At 47.1% G+C, this 20,466-nt stretch overlaps 1 protein-coding gene and 1 pseudogene across 1 annotated transcript in view; one reads left to right on the forward strand and one right to left on the reverse strand.

The window, feature by feature from the left end:
* Positions 1–6,661, reverse strand: part of LOC147975025 (uncharacterized) — a 28,010-nt gene extending 21,349 nt beyond the window's left edge. Inside the window, exons 1-6 of the mRNA XM_087520236.1 lie at positions 6,569–6,661; positions 5,944–6,435; positions 5,686–5,796; positions 5,213–5,374; positions 4,819–4,917; positions 4,603–4,717 (exon numbers count right to left, since the gene is read on the reverse strand). Of these exons, the coding sequence (XP_087376362.1) occupies positions 4,603–4,717; positions 4,819–4,917; positions 5,213–5,374; positions 5,686–5,796; positions 5,944–6,435; positions 6,569–6,661 (1,072 nt within the window). The remainder of the gene's footprint in view (positions 1–4,602; positions 4,718–4,818; positions 4,918–5,212; positions 5,375–5,685; positions 5,797–5,943; positions 6,436–6,568) is intronic.
* A 2,317-nt stretch (positions 6,662–8,978) lies between these two features.
* On the forward strand, positions 8,979–10,977 carry LOC125553656 (aldehyde oxidase GLOX pseudogene; annotated as a pseudogene).
* Positions 10,978–20,466: the final 9,489 nt, after the last annotated feature.

The raw sequence follows: 20,466 nt of genomic DNA on the forward strand, positions 1-20,466 counted from the left end.
CTTCTAATGGTATCCTTAGATACCGACTCAACAGGCACGTTGGAACTTGATTGGCGCTGACCTCGTGAGGACCTCCTCTGCAATGCTGCCTCCTCAATCCTGCGGTAAGCTTCATCAAGTGACGGCGTAATCTCCCCAGGGGTGGCTGCAAGCATCAAAAAAGTGGGTTAGGATACCTGGAAAACAAAACAAATTTAGTGTGAAAGAAAGGTTGCAGAAATATGAGATGTAGGCACAAAAAGTAGGGAGCTGCTGTTGGGGAACGTAGTAATTTCAAAAAATTTCCTACGCACACGCAAGATCATGGTGATGCATAGCAACGAGAGGGGAAGAGTGTGATCTACGTACCCTTGTAGATCGACAACGGAAGCGTTAACTTGGTTGATGTAGTCGTACGTCTTCACGACCCGACCGATCAAGCACCGAAACTACGGCACCTCCGAGTTCTAGCACACGTTCAGCTCGATGACGATCCCCAGACTCCGATCCAGCAAAGTGTCGGGGAGGAGTTCCGTCAGCACGACGGCGTGGTGACGATCTTGATGTTCTACCGTCGCAGGGCTTCGCCTAAGCACCGCTACAATATGACCGAGGTGGAATATGGTGGAGGGGGGCACCGCACACGGCTAAGGAACGACCACGAAGATCAACTTGTGTCTAGGGGTGCCCCCTGCCCCCGTATATAAAGGAGCAAGGGGAGGAGGCCGGCCGGCCCTATAGGCGCGCCAAGGAGGAGTCCTCCTCCTAGTAGGAGTAGGACTCCTACTAGGCGGGGGAAGGAAGTGGGGAGGGAGAGGGAAAGGGGGGCGCCCCCCCCTCTCCTAGTCCAATTCGGACCAGGGGGAGGAGGCGCGCGGCCCACCTTTGGCTGCCCCTCTCTCTCTCTCCACTAAGGCCCATATGGCCCATTACTTCTCCCGGGGGGGTTCCGGTAACCCTCCGGCTCTCCGGTTTTCTCCGAAATCACCCGGAACACTTCCGGTGTCCGAATATAGCCGTCCAATATATCAATCTTTATGTCTCGACCATTTCGAGACACCTCGTCATGTCCGTGATCACATCCGGGACTCCGAACTAACTTCGGTACATCAAAACTCATAAACTCATAATATAACTGTCATCGAAACCTTAAGCGTGCGGACCCTACGGGTTCGAGAACAATGTAGACATGACCGAGACACGTCTCCGGTCAATAACCAATAGCGGAACCTGGATGCTCATATTGGCTCCTACATATTCTACGAAGATCTTTATTGGTCAGACCGCATAACAACATACGTCGTTCCCTTTGTCATCGGTATGTTACTTGCCTGAGATTCGATCGTCGGTATCTCAATACCTAGTTCAATCTCGTTACCGGCAAGTCTCTTTACTCGTTCTGTAATACATCATCCCGCAACTAACTCATTAGTTGCAATGCTTGCAAGGCTTAAGTGATGTGCATTACCGAGAGGGCCCAGAGATACCTCTCCGACAATCGGAGTGACAAATCCTAATCTCGAAATACGCCAACCCAACATGTACCTTTGGAGACACCTGTAGAGCTCCTTTATAATCACCCAGTTACATTGTGATGTTTGGTAGCACACAAAGTGTTCCTCTGGCAAACGGGAGTTGCATAATCTCATAGTCATAGGAACATGTATAAGTCATGAAGAAAGCAATAGCAACATACTAAACGATCGGGTGCTAAGCTAATGGAATGGGTCATGTCAATCAGATCATTCAACTAATGATGTGATCCCGTTAATCAAATAGCAACTCTTTATCCATGGTTAGGAAACATAACCATCTTTGATTAACGAGCTAGTCAAGTAGAGGCATACTAGTGACACTCTGTTTGTCTATGTATTCACACATGTATTATGTTTCCGGTTAATACAATTCTAGCATGAATAATAAACTTTTATCATGATATAAGGAAATAAATAATAACTTTATTATTGCCTCTAGGGCATATTTCCTTCAGCTGCCATGTGCAGGAAACTCCAGTTGCCATGTGCAATGCATTGTAGTTGCCATGTGACAACAACTACAGTTGCCATGATGTATCAACTGCAGTTGCCATGTGCCTGCAGAATGGAAAATGCAGCATGGCAACAGAAAAATGTAGGTGACAGCGTGCAAGCAAATCCAGTTGCCATGTCCATCAGATAACATTTGCCATCACAAAAAGTGAGAACCCCAAAAAAATGCTTGGGATAAAAGTCAGACTAAAAAGATGTATACACGAAAATGATAAACGCATAAGAAATGTACCTTGCACAATCGGCTCTGTGAACTTCACAGCCTTCCTACCCTCGACCATTGGCTGCACCATCATTGGGGCCATGCCTGCCAGGAAAGCAAAGGCAACTGGGGAAGGATCTTGCACCACTGATTCATCTTGACTGCGGTCAATGCCAAGGCTACAGCTCGGTGGGGTGAAGGCCATTGGTGCCTCTCCTGCCTACTGGCCGGACCGCGAACAACTTGCTGGGCAGAATCCAAGGGTGAAAGATCAACAGACATTTCTGCATCGGCCGCTGTAGAATCATCGGGCTTATTCGTATGGCGGGGCGTGCTGTCAGCGGTATCAGTCGCAGCTTTCTTGACAATCATCTTGTTTGGGCTGTAGGGGACACCGATGTTGATTGGGAGCTTAGAAGTGCACAGATTTAAGCCGGGGTTATCTACTGTGGGTAAAGACGCAGTCTGCTCCGCACGTTCACCTTCGTCAGTCGTGCCCGGCTTGCCACCTGGGTCAGTTGTACTCCGGTCTTCCGTTCTCTCCATAACATTGCTTCTGGCAGGTGGTGGGAACAGTGTGGATGCAGGCACATAACCAGAGTCATCTCTGCTGCTCCTAGCTATAGCCGGCGCGTTGGGTGTGTCTGCAGATTGCTTGCGGGGGCTACGACGCCTAGGTGGAAGACCAGCTCGCGTAACGGTCACCTTGGCAACCTCTGGAGCACCAGAAGCTGGAGCTGTTGTGCCAAGAGTCTCACATGTGGATGGCATATCATTATGAACTGTCACCTCAGCCCCTTCTTTCGTGGACGCAGAAGTGCCACCAGCCACGCGCTTGGAATCCGTGTCAGATGAGCGGGAATCTTCCTTACTTAGGTTGATCTCGGGGGCGTCCACTTCAACACTTGCTGATCGGGTAGCATGGCTCACAACAGCATCCTTCATTGCGAGCAGAGTGGGCAATATTTCAGCAGTCCTGGCAGATACCGACTCGTCACTCCCAGATGTACGGATGCCTGTTTTCGTAGCCTGCACATCTGCAACCGGCGGAGATGGTCGGCCGCTTGCATCAGAGCTAGTGGGAACAATGGACGGTGCAGCAGCAGGTTTGTGCACTGGCACCTCATGAACGTCTGAGTTGCCACCTGTCGACAGCTTTGAGTGTATGTGTTCGAGTGGGTCTCTGGGGTTCTACTTGGTCACGTGTGTGGTAGTCTTCTTCACCCTGAAAAAAATAAAACACACGAACATTGTTAGATGAACAGCTGATAGTTGCCATGTAGGTGGAATAAGAGTTGCCATGTGGCCCAGTTAGCAATTGCCATGCAGAACAAGTAGCAGTTGCCATGGTACACATCTTAAAAAATGTAAGAAATGTGTGATGTGCCAGGACTATCATTTCAAAACTAGGTGTGGATGAGTGCACAAACAGATGGAAAAGCTGGTAGTTGCCATGTAGGTGGAATAAGAGTTGCCATTTTGCCTGGTTAGCAGTTGCCATGCAAAACAAGCAGGAGTTGTCATGTAGTAAAAAGAAATAGAGCATGGGAGAAACACCAGTTGCAATGTGGGACTGATGGCAGTAGCCCATGTGGCAAGCTGAACAACTGCATTGAAAAGCAAAAATATAGCAATATGGCAATGAAAAAAGAACAGGGATAACCTACTTCTTGACTGTCTTCCTCAAATCTGGCAACACAACAGGATCACCGGTGTTGGACATCGACGTACGAGGAGATGACCTAGTGGAAGGCGTGTCACCAGCAATAGGGGCACCCTTGTTCAATCGAGCAGAAACACGGGCTGGCGTTGGTGCTTGTTTCTTCGTAACTGCTCGTCCACCAGCTGTCGCCTCGCTGCACATATAAGAAAGAGGCAAAAAAAGTGCCAAGTGTCAGACACGAAAATTGTTGCCACGCTTAGCAAAAACAAATGGAAAAGGGGGTCAGTCTGTTCGAAAGGATAGACAAAACAAAACACTAAAATAGAATTCGAACCTCCACCTAGAAGCTAAGGGATCGGTCCTAGGTCTCTTGACAGGAGAGCCCTGCCCAACCTCCTCTGGATCCCTCCCCCTCTTTGAGGGTGACACCCCCTTGCCTCTCGCAGTTGTCTGTTCTTTGACTTTCTCCGGTGAGGGGACATCTGGTACACCCTTGCCCTTCTTACCACCTGCACGAACGTTGACATGTTCATCATCGTCGGTGTCATGTTGCACGTTCTCCATGTCATCGTCGTCCTTGTCGAGAGCAGCATCTCCATCTAGTTCATCTTGTGTGTCAGGAAACTCCTGCAAGCTGTTGTAGTCGTACCGACCATGACAACCAGTTGGCCAATGTGTCTGTTCTGCAACGAATGGAGTGAACTGCCTCGCAACCGCGTCGCTGTCAGAGCCATTAAGGGACGTCCAACCCTCAACCAACTTCCCGAGCAAGCCGGTCATTCCGGATGCAAATTGCCCAATTAGATGCTCAACAGGTGCCCTCGCATGTGCACGAAACAAGAAGCAGCAGTAACCAACTGTATTAAAGTCACGTGCACAAGATCAAAATAAACCAAACACAACCATAGATATATATCCTTGATTACCTCAACAGGACAAGACGGAGCTGAGTGCACATCCATCCACTTCCCAAAGTTTTGAGGCCCACCAAACACGCTATAGTCTATAGCATGCTTGGCCATCAGCTAGAAAAAACCAAAAAAACAGCTAGCATGTAAAGAGAGAAAACAATGAACACTAACTAACAGTTCATGTATTGCAAAAATAAAAAATAAAAAAGAGGTAGAGGATAGAAGTTCCAAAATGGATGGCAGAGTTGCCACGTGGCATAAGACATGGATACCATGCGCAGACAACCATGGCTAACAAGGTAGTCATCTCTTGTTAGCCACAGACGGTTGTCGTATGGGGATTTTTTTCATATGTTATGCAGCATCAAAATTGAAAGAATGCCGTGCAAAGAAAGAAGCCAGAACTAACCTGTAGTTTCCCGTATTTCGTATTAGTTATCTTGTCCGCGGCAAGCACCACCTTGACAGCATCGTAAGTCCACGCAGAAACATCAAACTTGTATGGAGGCGGCGGGCCTCCTATCCCAGTAAAGTCCATAGTGGACAGATCAAGACGATCGACGTACATGAGCTGATGTACAACAATTTAAAAAGAAAAAAATATCAGTTTCCATCATGGTATTTTGCAAAAAAGAAGCTAACGTATGTTCCTTCAATCATCAAGTTGGAGGGCATGAAGAAGGAAAGAGTTGCCATGTATTTCTGTTAGTTGCCACATCTAGTTATGTTAGTAGTTGCCATCTAGTTATGCTGGCAGTTGCCATCTTGTTATGATGGCAGTTGCCATCTTGTTATGATGGTAATTGCCACAATGTCACCATCATGGTTGCCATGCATGCTCAAGGAGCTAGGAGTGTTTGCAAAAGAGTAGTACAAAAATACGATTAAATGGAGTCGACAACCCTTCTGGTACATCTTGTTTGAGAATGCATCATGCGGGAAGTCCGCAATGAACTTACACCAATTCATGTTCTTCACTTCTTTCAGTTTTGCCTGCAGGACATAAATTTCAGGACAAGAAGTTGCTGCATCAGAAATCAAAATGGGAAAACATCAAAAAACTGGCAGTGACTAGCTTACAAATGACATAGGAGTCAAAAGATTGAAGGAAAAATGAAGGAGTAGAGATAGAGCATTCACCAGGATGGGGAAGCATTTGTTGCTTGGATGAAGAGATGTGGTCGGCGCAAAAACAACTGAGATCAGGTACATGAGTAGCTTCATCTTAAAAACTTCGCCATGGGTTTTCATGCCCTCCAGCGAATTTGCCAGCACGGTCGTGTTCGGCATGGATGTCATCCCAGGAAACAAACAGGCAAACAACGTTTCCTCAATCGTATTATTGACCTCATACGGGACTTTGATTTCTCCACGGGGCACACCCAACATGCAGAACACGGATTCCTCGTCTAACGGCAGTCTTCCACGTCCCGGAATCACAAATTTCCTGGAGGCGGGCTCGTAAATCTCATCGAGCCAGTCGCATACAGGGTTCACTAGACTCTTGTACCGAACATCCATCAGAGCCTGCATCCCCAATTCAGTAGCAGCTCCCTTCTGGTCGTCGGTGAATCCCTCGGTCAATATAGTCAGGCGTTCCTGTGAAGCCCTATTGCGATTACGTTTCTTCTTCTGCAAAACAGAGAAATGATCATTTGTTGCCATGTTTCACTATCATGAAGGTTTAGACCCTATCAGACGATGGCAAACTCAAATGACATTCAAAACATATGGGGGAAGGGGGCCTGGGAGGGTGGACAGTTACCTCATCGCCGTTTGTTGTCCGTCTAGTTGCGCGATTCTGCCGCGGTAACTCCATGAAATCATCATCATCGTCTTGATGATCGCCGCGAGCCATTCTGCTGAGGTAAGAACAAAGCAAAATGTCAGGGTGAAAATGAAAGTATGAAGTAAGCAGTTGCCACCTAACAGAATGTACTTGCCACATGAGCTCAATTGAAAGTGGCAAAAAGTTTAGGCAATATCGTATGAACACCCACACCCCCTATGATTGTCCAACAATAAATGTGGCAACAAAACACATTGGCTTCATTTGAAAAATGTACAGATCATAAGGCACTTGAAACAAAATGCTGAAGTTGCCATGTTAGCACAAGATAGTACGAAAGAAAGGCACAAATCTTCGGCTGCACAAACATATAATGTGGCAACTCACACTCTGTCCTCATACAAAAAATGAGTTGTCATATATTCAAAGGCAAATGTACTAGGTTGAAATTGCCATGTTAAAATGCAAGACAATTCAGAAATTGTTGAAAACATCTACTGAACAACCTGTAATGTGGCAACTCACACACTGACCTCATATTAAAAATGAGTTGCCATGTAGTATGGCTAAATATGTTCAGATATCACAAGTTTGCATGGCAAAACACAAAATTGAGTATATGATACAGTGAATTTGCCACATTATCCTGCCTACATCATGGAAACAATCATAGTGTGTTAACAGAAATACTTGCCACATGGAAATCATACTTGTGGCAACTGACACATTTGATCAGGAAATTAGTTGCCATCCAGTGCACATAGTTGTCACATATTCAAAGGCAAATGTACTAGGTTGAAATTGCCATGTTAAAATACAAGACAATTCAAAAAGTGTTGAAAACATCTACTGAACAACCTGTAATGTGGCAACTCACACACTGACCTCATATTAAAAATGAGTTGCCATGTAATACGGTCAAATATGTTCAGATATCACAAGTCAGCATGGCAAAACACAAAAATGAGTCTATTGTATAGTGAATTTGCCACATTATCCTACCTATATCATGGCAACAGCCTTAGTGTGTTAACAGAAATACTTGTCGCATGGAAATCATACTGTGTGGCAGCTGACACATTTGATCAGGAAATTAGTTGTCATCCAGTGCACATAGTTGCTGAAACTGCCATGACTACCTATTTACTACACTTTATCATGCCTACAGCATGGCAACAGCCATAGTGTGTGCACAAAAATAGTTGCCACATGGAAAACAAATTTGTGGCAACTGACACAGTTGATCAGGGAATTAGTTGCCATCCAGTGCAGATAGTTACTGAAACTATCATGTCTACCTTCATGCTGCACTTTGAAATACAACTACCTAGATTTAGGGTTCATTGGCAACTATCATAACCTGAAATTCGTCAACAAAAAACTTCCTGCACTGATCGCAAACAGCATTTCGAGACAAATACATAACTAATGGCTAGAAAAACGCCAGCTCAATCCCAAGGCAGAACCAGGATGTGGCTACGGGCAGGCCGAGCCACACCGGCATGACAGCTGCGGCGGCGGCGGCCAAACTGTGCAATGCCACCGAAAACGACCAGCACAGGACTCCGCCGCCGGCGGGAATGCCGGAGCATCGCGAATCCGCCTGAATCTCGATGAATCTCGAGCGGAACATTGACCACAGAGAAGAGGGGAGAAATGCAGGGAAGGAACGTGACCGTGGAAAGGAGCATTACCTTCACTCTGTAGGCACTCCGGCGAATACGCTTCGGTCCGGCGAGTCCCACCGACGGCCGCGAATGCCGTCGACTCTTCCGCCTCCGCCGTCGCCTTCTCCTCTCGCCTTCTCTTCCAATCGAATGAACTGCGGGGTGGGTTGGGTGAGTAATGAAGTGGAGAGTAAATGGAACCATGAGGGGAGGGGGGGGCGAAGTGCGCGACGTGGTTGACGGCAACCGCAGTTCGGGCGTGGCGTGCGGGCGCAGAGCAGTTCCACCGCACGCCTCCGAGTGGCAACCGTTGACCGCAGGGGGGCAACCGGCGTGTGGGCGAACACTCTCACACACCACACACGCAACTTGTCCTACGTGGCACACAAAATCAGCCAAAACATGCCAAGATTCGTGGAGAAACTGTTGAACGGCGATGGAGGCGTGTGGTTGAGTTGGCTAACGCCCACACGTATAGGCGTTATCTTTTTCGAAAATTTAACTTGCATCATTTGTTTCAAGGTACTTACGTAATATTTAACAAAAAAGATGCGAGCAAGGACCTTAGGTGGAATTCTTAAGTTTGACTTCATAATGACAGTTGGATATCAAGTTTTAGCTATCAAACGTGTTTTCCCTCCAAAGCCAACCTCCCCAAACCAACCTTCCACCCAACAAACCCACATCACACTGTACATACCATCCTAACACATCACAACGGTGCGATGCAACGACTTAAAGAAGACACGCGCGCAGAGCAGCCATGCCTAAGCCGGCGAGACCCTTCCTTCCCCTGCTCATCGTCCTCCTGCTGATCACCAGCCGCGTCGACAATGCCGGCGCCGACGCCACGGCGTGGCAGCTGGAGCCTGCCCAGCCGACGTCGCCGGCCGCGCTGGCCGGCGAGTGGCGGCTCCTCCACGCCAACATCGGCGTCTCGGCCATGCACATGCAGCTCCTCCCGGAGGACTTCGTCCTCATGTTCGACCGCACCGACTCCGGCCCCTCCAACATCTCCCTCCTCGACCCGGCCTCGTGCGCCGCCGCGGCCGCCGCGCCGAACGCCACCGCCGCGCCCGCCGACTGCTCCGCGCACTCGGTGCTCCTCGACCTCCGGTCCAACGCGCTGCACCCGTACCCGCTCGCCACCAACCCGTGGTGCTCGTCCGCCGCGCTGCTCCCCAACGGCACGCTCCTCCAGACCGGCGGCTTCTCCAACGGCGACCGCATCGCGCGCCTGTTCTCCCCGACGACCGGCTGGGTCGACCTCCCGGATTTCCTGGCCGCGCGGCGATGGTACGCCACTGACATCCTCCTCGCCGACGGGCGGGTGCTCATCCTCGGCGGCCGGCGGCAGTACAACTTCGAGTTCTTCCCGCACGACGGCGTCAACGGCCCGCCGCCGCTGACCTTCTTCCCGTTCTTGGACGAGACCACGGAGGTGGACGCCGAGAACAACCTCTACCCCTTCCTCCACCTCCTCCCCGACGGCACCGTCTTCGTCTTCGCCAACGACCGAGCCGTCGTCTTCGACCCCTACAACCGCACCCCGCTACGCCGCCTCCCCACGATCCCTGGCGGAGTTCCGCGGAACTACCCGTCCTCTGGCTCGTCGGTCCTCCTCCCGCTGCGCCCAGAGTACCCGACGCACGCCGAGGTGCTGGTCTGCGGGGGCGCGCCGCGTGGGGCGTACCAGCTCGCGCTCCGGAACGGCACGTTCGTGCCGACCGAGCGGACATGCGGCCGCATCGCGCCGACGGACGCGAACCCGGTGTGGGCCATGGAGGAGATGCCTCTGCCACGGGTGATGGGCGACATGGTGCTGCTCCCGACCGGTGACGTGCTCATCGTGAACGGCGCGGCGGCGGGGACGGCGGGGTGGGAGCTCGGACGGGAGCCGGTGATGTATCCGGTGCTGTATCGGCCGGACACGCAGAACGGCGCGCGGTTCGAGGTTCTGACCGCCTCCACCGTCCCGAGGATGTACCACTCGTCGGCGACGCTGGACACGTACGGCCGGGTGCTCGTCGGCGGGAGCAACCCGCACATCGGGTACGTGTTCGCCAACGTGACGTACCCGACGGAGCTGAGCCTGGAGGCGTTCCTGCCGCCATACCTCGACACGCGGCTCGACGGCCTGCGGCCGCGGGTGCTGGGGGCGCCAGCGGAGGTCGGGTACGGGGAAGCGGCGTCGGTGCGGTTCGAGGTGCCCGGCGGCGCGCTGGCGGGAGGGGGACCCGAAGATCAGGTGGTGCGCGTGGTGGCTGTGGCGCCGGCGTTCGCGACGCACTCGTTCGGGATGAACCAGCGGGTGGTGGACCTGGCCGTGACGAGGGTGGCGCAGCTGGACGTCGGGGTGTACGAGGCGGAGGTGGCCACGCCGCCGTCGCCCGGCGTGGCGCCGCCGGGGTACTACCTGTGGTTCGTGGTGCACGCCGGCGTGCCCAGCAGCGCGGCGTGGGTGCGCATGCGGCCGCTCGGTGCAGCGCCATGATCACTGGCACAAATGATATCAATGTGAAAGATCATTCTTTCTCGAGATCCCATCAGCAAGATGAGACGAGCTAGGGAAGGAATCGTCATTTTGCATGTTAACGTAGGTCAGAAGATGTCTTATTTAGTTTGGAAAAGTGACCAGAATTTATCAATTTTTTAGCTGTCTATTTCACAGCCGGATGAAAACCAATTGGGTTTCAGTCGTTTTTCAGTCAATTACAACTTGCCAAGAGTTCCTGTCCACTATACGTCCCTCTCCTGAATGTATGTCCGTTTCCTGAATGTATGTACGTTGCCTCCGTCAGTAACAATATCAAGTCTCTCCCTTATAACAACATCATGACTTCATGAGACCCAAATACAAAAGCGAAAGGAACACTACAGTAAAAGCAAACACCTGAACTAAACTAGGAAGTGCAGCCACTGACACCATTCTGAAATGTAAAAGATACAGTAATAACTGAAACGATCGGTCTAATTAGTTTGCACTATGGAATAATTACATGTCAGGTGTCCTCCCTAAATCACCTCTCTCCCTGATGCTTCTGTCAAGTACATCAGTCCAACTGCAGCATTCACTTATATCAATATGATGTTTATGAATCCTTTAATTTCTGTTACAATTTACAAAAAAAGGAGAACATAAAATAGTTAGAGACTGCAGCCAGTAGATAGTAGAAGCACTTCTAACAGCCAGTAGATAGTAGACACTAGAAGCACACCTAGATCGTAATTGCATCAAACTTTACAGAAAAAATGAGTACTGTGTACAATATCTGGCCATAGTTCTTGTAACTCATGAAAAAGACTATACTGACAAACTATCCTGATTTATGAAGGTAGAAAGAGAAGACATGAAATGCTTCTCCAAATTGAAAGAAAGGAACAGAGACAAGTGTACATCAGGAAACATATTACACTAAGATTACAGGGAGAATAAAACTACTAAAAAACTGTAAATCATATATACATTAGAACTTTCAAACAGGAATGGCATAGAAAAGCAGAAATTATACTGATAAATACAGCAGACATATAAGACCTCAGTACAGGAAACTATCACATAGTTGGACTGTAAGCAAAGTAAAACGGAAACAGTAAATCATGTTATTCCAGTGACAATTACAGAAAAAAAAGGAACAACTACAGTAAACTTTGAAGATAAAAACCTAACCATCACACATGTTGAACTGAACTCACACAGTTAAGTCACTCTGAAACAATACATTCAGAGTTGAATTACAGTAGAAGACTGTTTTACAGTTTGAATTACACTGTATTTTCCAGTAGATTTACAGTAGAATTGCAGTCTAAAATACAATATAAATGTACAGTACAATTACAATGTAATTTACAATAGACTTACTGTGTAATTTACAAATAGAATTACAGTGTTTTAAATACAGTAGAATTATGGTATAATTGTAGTAAATAAAAAGTGTCATTTACATTGTAATTTCAGAAGATTTACAGTGTAATTTATAGTAGATTTACAGTGTAATTTACAATGGAATTACAATGTAACAAATAGATTTACAGTCTAGTTTAAAATACAGTAGATTGCAGTGTAACTAGTAGATTAATCGTGTGATTTGCATCAAGCATGACAACAATCCAAAATGACTACACTAAGATTTACAATGTAAAAATCCACTAGGAATCAACTAAATACATTTCAAAATGCACTAAGAATTACAGTGTAAATCCACTGGCGAATTACACTGTAAAATCATCTAAATACAGTCCAAAAAACACTAGGAATTACACTGTAAATCAACTAAGACTTACACTATAAATCCACTAAAGAATTACATTACAAGAGCACTCAAGAAAGACAGTGTCGGTCCACTGAAAAATTACGCTGTAAAACCACTAGCAATTGCAGTATTACATTTGTAAATCCACTAAGAAAATGCACTAGAAATTACAGTGTAAATCCACTGAGGAATTGCATTGTAAAAATCAACTAAACACAGTCCCAAAAGCACTAGGAATTACACTGTAAATCAACTGAGACTTACACTGTAACTCCACTAAAGAATTACAAGATCGCTCAAGAATTACAGTGCCGGTCCACTGAAAATTACGCTGTAAAAAACACTATTACATTTTGTAAATCCACTAAGAATTATACTGTAGAAACCACTAAAAATCCAGTAATAATTACACTGTAAATCCAAAATAGAATTACAGTGTAAATCCACCAAGAAAATACACTGTAATTCCACTAAGGATTACAGTGCAAATCCACTGACAAAATACACTGTAAGTCCATAGATTACGGTGTAAATCCACTAAAGCAATGTAAATCAGCTAAGAATTGCAGTACAAAATGCAGTGTAAATTGACTTACAAGACACTAAAATTAGACTAACAAATAACCAGGGATGTCAGTAGAGCAATGTTACATTAAACTAGACTATTAGGACATGGCCAATCTACAGCAATCTCACAGTGATAGATAGGCAATGAAACGATACATACAAACCTATATCAGCAAACGACACAGGGGATGTTGAGTAAATAGGCAATTTTTCGACTAATTTAAACCATAGATAAATCACTAGCATGGCATTGACAGAATTAACAACATGCTGATATTGAATCATGCAAGCACATGCTACACTAATGGAAGATACATCTACGTATATCGCTAGCATAGCTATAACAGAAAACAGTAGGAGCGGGATAAACGAGTTATACCCTCCAGTAGGCCATGCAGAGGCCGCGGCGGCGGTGGCAGCAGCGGCGTCCTCGGCGGCCTTCTTGTCGGCTTCGAGTTTCTAGGCAGCGAGACGGTCAGCGTTGGACTGCGACATGGTGATGATGAAGATGACGCGGACGTAGAGGAAGCAGACGGATGGAAGCGAGCAGTTGCGTAGTCGCTTCCCAAAAACTATTCACCCCTCTCCCGTACAGGATCCGGAGAGGCGGGGTTTCGGAGACCTGCTCTCCCGTCGACCGTGTACGCGGCGGACGGGATGGAGTCACCGACGGCAGTGGGAGCAAAGGAACGATGGTGGGCGTGCGCGTGGAGCAGATGTGATCTGATCGTGGCGGCTAGGGTTAGGAGACACCGCACACTTATATAGGCGCAGCCGCGTGTAGAGACGTGGGCTCGACCCACGTCCGAGTCAGTGACAGCCCACGATCCGACGTCTCAGATCATGCCCAGCTGTCAGAAATTCTCCGTTAGTGAATGGAAAAAATAAGCGCGTAGGTGTGAGTTCGGCTCGGCTCATTCACGCAGCCCGCGGCGCGTCGTGACGAGGCGAGGCGTGGCGTGGCGAGGTGGGCGGCGGCGGAGGAGTGCGCGAGGGCCTCTTATATTCTTAATCTCCAATAACATGTGGAAGACAATCCCTTATAAAGAGGTCCAACTCCTTCTCCACTAGCGGGGTGGGACTAAACTTCCCACTACACCTAGTGCCAATAAACCAACATGGGCCCTCATAGATTTTTAGAAATTGCTAGATGGGCCTAAAGCCCACCCCAAATTTCAGCAGTCCCGCCAGATCTCGAGGGCCCATTGTGTCCTCCGTTCCAATTGTTGTTTCAATATACCAGTGTTTCAGTGAAGACCTGTTAAAGTTGAACTTCACCTAGAGCAAACAGCTACACTCCTTCACAACTGAACAATGGATTAAGCCTTGAATTGTCAGTTTGGCGTAAAGAAGCTTCACCACATGTCTTACTGGTACTAGGCTGCCGAAGGCTGACCCCTCGGGTGGAGCATATAAGTGTTATGGAACGTAGAATGCAATTTAAAAAAAAATCCTACGATCACGCAAGGTCTATCTAGGAGATGCATAGCAACGAGAGGGGGAGAGTGTGTCCACGTACCCTCGTAGACCAAAAGCGGAAGCGCTAGGTTAACGCGGTTGATGTAGTCGAACGTCTTCACGATCCAACCGATCAAGTATCGAACGTACGGCACCTCCGAGTTCAGCACACGTTCAGCTAGATGACGTCCCTCGAACTCTTGACCCAGCAGAGGATCGAGGGAGAGTTTCGTCAGCACGACGGCGTGGTGACGGTGATGGTGATGTGATCCGCGCAGGGCTTCGCCTAAGCACTATGACGCTGTGACCGGAGGAGTAAACTGTGGAGGGGGGCACCGCACACGGCTAAGAGAACAACTGTTTGTTGGGGAACGTAGTAATTTCAAAAAAATTCCTACGCACACGCAAGATCATGGTGATGCATAGCAACGAGAGGGGAGAGTGTTGTCTACGTACCCTCGTAGACCGAAGCGGAAGCGTTGACGCAACGTAGAGGAAGTAGTCGTACGTCTTCCCAGTCCAACCGATCCAAGCACCGTTACTCCGGCACCTCCGAGTTCTTGGCACACGTTCAGCTCGATGACGCTCCCCGGGCTCCGATCCAGCAAAGCTTCGGGGAGGAGTTCCGTCAGCACGACGGCGTGGTGACAATCTTGATGTTCAACCATCGCAGGGCTTCGCCTAAGCACCGCTACAATATGACCGAGGTGGAATATGGTGGAGGGGGGCACCGCACACGGCTAAGGAACGATCACGAAGATCAACTTGTGTGTCCTAGGGTGCCCCCTTGCCCCCGTATATAAAGGAGCCAAGGGGAGGGGGCGGTCGGCCAAGGAGGGCGCGCCAAGGGGGAGTCCTACTCCCACCGGGAGTAGGACTCCCTTCTTTCCTAGTTGGAGAGGAGAAGTGGGAAAGAGGAGGAAGAGGGAAAGGAAAGGGGGGCGCCGCCCCCCTCTCCTTGTCCTATTCGGACTAGGGAGGGGAGGGGCGCGCGGCCACCTCTTGCCTCCTTTCCTCTTCTCCCTTAGGGCCCATGTAGGCCCAATAACCCCCGGGGGGGTTACGGTAACCCCCCGGTACTCCGGTAAAATCCCGATTTCACCCGGAACGATTCCGATATCCAAATATAGGCTTCCAATATATCGATCTTTATGTCTCGACCATTTCGAACTCCTCGTCATGTCCATGATCACATCCGGGACTCCGAACAACCTTCGGTACATCAAAATATATAAACTCATAATGAAACTGTCATCGTAACGTTAAGCGTGCGGACCCTACGGTTCGAGAACAATGTAGACATGACCGAGACACGTCTCCGGTCAATAACCAATAGCGGAACCTGGATTCTCATATTGGTTCCTACATATTCTACGAAGATCTTTATCGGTCAGACCGCATAACAACATACGTTGTTCCCTTTGTTATCAGTATGTTACTTGCCCGAGATTCGATCGTCGGTATCTCAATACCTAGTTCAATCTCGTTACCGGCAATCTCTTTACTCGTTCCGTAATACATCATCTCACAACTAACTCATTAGTTGCAATGCTTGCAAGGCTTATGTGATGTGCATTACCGAGAGGGCCCAGAGATACCTCTCCGACAATTGGAGTGACAAATCCTAATCTCGAAATACGCCAACCCAACATGTACCTTTGGAGACACCTGTAGAGCACCTTTATAATCAACCAGTTACGTTGTGACGTTTGGTAGCACACAAAGTGTTCCTCCAGCAAACGGGAGTTGCATAATCTCATAGTCATAGGAACATGTATAAGTCATGAAGAAAGCAATAGCAACATACTAAATGATCGGGTGCTAAGCTAATGGAATGGGTCATGTCAATCAGATCATTCACCTAATGATGTGATCCTGTTAATCAAATAACAACTCTTTGTCCATGGTTAGGAAACATAACCATCTTTGATTAATGAGCTAGTCAACTAGAGGCATACTAGTGACACTCTGTTTGTCTATGTATTCACACATGTATTATGTTTCCGGTTAATACAATTCTAGCATGAATAATAAACATTTATCATGATATAAGGAAATAAATAATAACTTTATTATTGCCTCTAGGGCATATTTCCTTCAGTCTCCCACTTGCACTAGAGTCAATAATCTAGATTACACAGTAATGATTCTAACACCCATGGAGCCTTGGTGCTGATCATGTTTTGCTCGTGGAAGAGGCTTAGTCAACGGGTCTGCTACATTCAGATCCGTATGTATCTTGCAAATCTCTATGTCTCCCACCTGGACTAGATCCCGGATGGAATTGAAGCGTCTCTTGATGTGCTTGGTTCTCTTGTGAAATCTGGATTCCTTTGCCAAGGCAATTGCACCAGTATTGTCACAAAAGATTTTCATTAGACCCGATGCACTAGGTATGACACCTAGATCGGATATGAACTCCTTCATCCAGACTCCTTCATTTGCTGCTTCCGAAGCAGCTATGTATTCCGCTTCACACGTAGATCCCGCCACGACGCTTTGTTTAGAACTGCACCAACTAACAGCTCCACCGTTTAATGTAAACACGTATCCGGTTTGCGATTTAGAATCGTCCGGATCAGTGTCAAAGCTTGCATCAACGTAACCATTTACGATGAGCTCTTTGTCACCTCCATAAATGAGAAACATATCCTTAGTCCTTTTCAGGTATTTCAGGATGTTCTTGACCGCTGTCCAGTGATCCACTCCTGGATTACTTTGGTACCTCCCTGCTAGACTTATAGCAAGGCACAATCAGGTCTGGTACACAGCATTGCATACATGATAGAGCCTATGGCTGAAGCATAGGGAACATCTTTCATTTTCTCTCTATCTTCTGCAGTGGCCGGGCATTGAGTCTTACTCAACTTCACACCTTGTAACACAGGCAAGAACCCTTTCTTTGCTTGATCCATTTTGAACTTCTTCATAACTTTGTCAAGGTATGTGCTTTGTGAAAGTCCAATTAAGCGTCTTGATCTATCTCTATAGATCTTAATGCCTAATATGTAAGCAGCTTCACCGAGGTCTTTCATTGAAAAACTCTTATTCAAGTATCCCTTTATGCTATCCAGAAATTCTATACCATTTCCAATTAGTAATATGTCATCCACATATAATATCAGAAATGCTACAGAGCTCCCACTCACTTTCTTGTAAATACAGGCTTCTCCAAAAGTCTGTATAAAACCAAATGCTTTGATCACACTATCAAAGCGTTTATTCCAACTCCGAGAGGCTTGCACCAGTCCATAAATGGATCGCTGGAGCTTGCACACTTTGTTAGCTCCCTTTGGATCGACAAAACCTTCTGGTTGCATCATATACAACTCTTCTTCCAGAAATCCATTCAGGAATGCAGTTTTGACATCCATTTGCCAAATTTCATAATCATAAAATGCGGCAATTGCTAACATGATTCGGACAGACTTAAGCATCGCTACGGGTGAGAAGGTCTCATCGTAGTCAATCCCTTGAACTTGTCGAAAACCTTTTGCAACAAGTCGAGCTTTGTAGACAGTAACATTACCGTCAGCGTCAGTCTTCTTCTTGAAGATCCATTTATTCTCTATTGCTTGCCGATCATCGGGCAAGTCAACCAAAGTCCACACTTTGTTCTCATACATGGATCCCATCTCAGATTTCATGGATTCAAGCCATTTCGCGGAATCTGGGCTCACCATCGCTTCTTCATAGTTCGTAGGTTCATCATGATCTAGTAGCATGACTTCCAGAACAGGATTACCGTACCACTCTGGTGCGGATCTTACTCTGTTTGATCTACGAGGTTTAGTAGCAACTTGATTTGAAGTTCTATGATCATCATCATTAACTTCCTCACTAATTAGTTTAGGTGTCACAGAAACCGGTTTCTGTGATGTACTACTTTCCAATAAGGGAGCAGGTACAGTTACCTCATCAAGTTCTACTTTCCTCCCACTCACTTCTTTCGAGAGAAACTCCTTCTCTAGAAAGGATCCATTTTTAGCAACGAATGTCTTGCCTTCGTATCTGTGATAGAAGGTGTACCCAACAGTCTCCTTTGGGTATCCTATGAAGACACATTTCTCCGATTTGGGTTCGAGCTTATCAGGTTGAAGCTTTTTCACATAAGCATCACAGCCCCAAACTTTAAGAAACGACAACTTTGGTTTCTTGCCAAACCATAGTTCACAAGGCGTCGTCTCAACGGATTTTGATGGTGCCCTATTTAACGTGAATGCGGCCGTCTCTAAAGCATAACCCCAAAACGATAGCGGTAAATCTGTAAGAGACATCATAGATCGCACCATATCAAGTAAAGTACGATTATGACGTTCGGACACACCATTACGTTGTGGTGTTCTGGGTGGCGTGAGCTGAGAAACTATTCCGCATTGTTTCAAATGTAGACCAAACTCGTAACTCAAATATTCTCCTCCACGATCAGATTGTAGAAACTTTATTTTCTTGTTACGATGATTTTCAACTTCACTCTGAAATTCTTTGAACTTTTCAAATGTTTCAGACCTATGCTTCATTAAGTAGATATACCCATATCTGCTTAATTCATCTGTGAAGGTGAGAAAATAACGATATCCGCCACGAGCCTCAACATTCATCGGACCACATACATCTGTATGTATGATTTCCAACAAATCTGTTGCTCTCTCCATAGTACCGGAGAACGGCGTTTTAGTCATCTTGCCCATGAGGCACGGTTCGCAAGTACCAAGTGATTCATAATCAAGTGGTTCCAAAAGTCCATCAGTATGGAGTTTCTTCATGCGCTTTACACCGATATGACCTAAATGGCAGTGCCACAAATAAGTTGCACTATCATTATCAACTCTACATCTTTTGGCTTCAACATTATGAATATGTGTATCACTACTATCGAGATTCATCAAAAATAGACCACTCTTCAAGGGTGCATGACCATAAAAGATATTACTCATAACAACCATTATTCTCTGATTTAAATGAATAACCGTCTCGCATCAAACAAGATCCAGATATAATGTTCATGCTCAACGCTGGCACCAAATAACAATTATTGAGGTCTAATACTAATCCCGAAGGTAGATGTAGAGGTAGCGTGCCGACCGCGATCACATCGACTTTGGAACCATTTCCCACGCGCATCGTCACCTCGTCCTTTGCCAGTGTTCGCTTAATCCGTAGTCCCTGTTTCGAGTTGCAAATATTAGCAACAGAACCAGTATCAAATACCCAGGTGCTACTGCGAGCTCTAGTAAGGTACACATCAATAACATGTATATCACATATACCTTTGTTCACCTTGCCATCCTTCTTATCCGCCAAATACTTGGGGCAGTTCCACTTCCAGCGACCAGTCTGCTTGCAGTAGAAGCACTCAGTTTCAGGCTTAGGTCCAGACTTGGGTTTCTTCTCCTGAGCAGCAACTTGCTTGTTGTTCTTCTTGAAGTTCCCCTTCTTCTTCCCTTTGCCCTTTTTCTTGAAACTAGTGGTCTTGTTGACCATCAACACTTGATGCTCCTTCTTGATTTCTACCTCCGCGGCCTTTAGCATTGCGAAGATCTCGGGAATTGTCTTATCCATCCCTTGCATATTATAGTTCATCACGAAGCTCTTGTAGCTTGGTGGAAGTGATTGGAGAATTCTGTCAATGACGCTATCATCCGGAAGATTAACTCCCAGTTGAATCAAGTGATTACAATACCCAGACATCTTGAGTATATGCTCACTGACAGAACTATTCTCCTCCATCTTGCAGCTATAGAATTTATTGAAGACTTCATATCTCTCAATCCGGGCATTCTGCTGGAATATTAACTTCAACTCCTAGAACATCTCATATGCCCCATGACGTTCAAAACGTCATTGAAGTCCCGGTTCTAAGCCATAAAGCATGGCACATTGAACTATCGAGTAGTCATCAGCTTTGCTCTGCCAGACATTCTTAACG

The sequence above is a fragment of the Triticum urartu genome, chromosome 4A (assembly GCF_056163025.1).
Source record: "Triticum urartu cultivar PI428250 chromosome 4A, HENAU_Tu73, whole genome shotgun sequence".
NCBI lineage: Eukaryota > Viridiplantae > Streptophyta > Magnoliopsida > Poales > Poaceae > Triticum > Triticum urartu.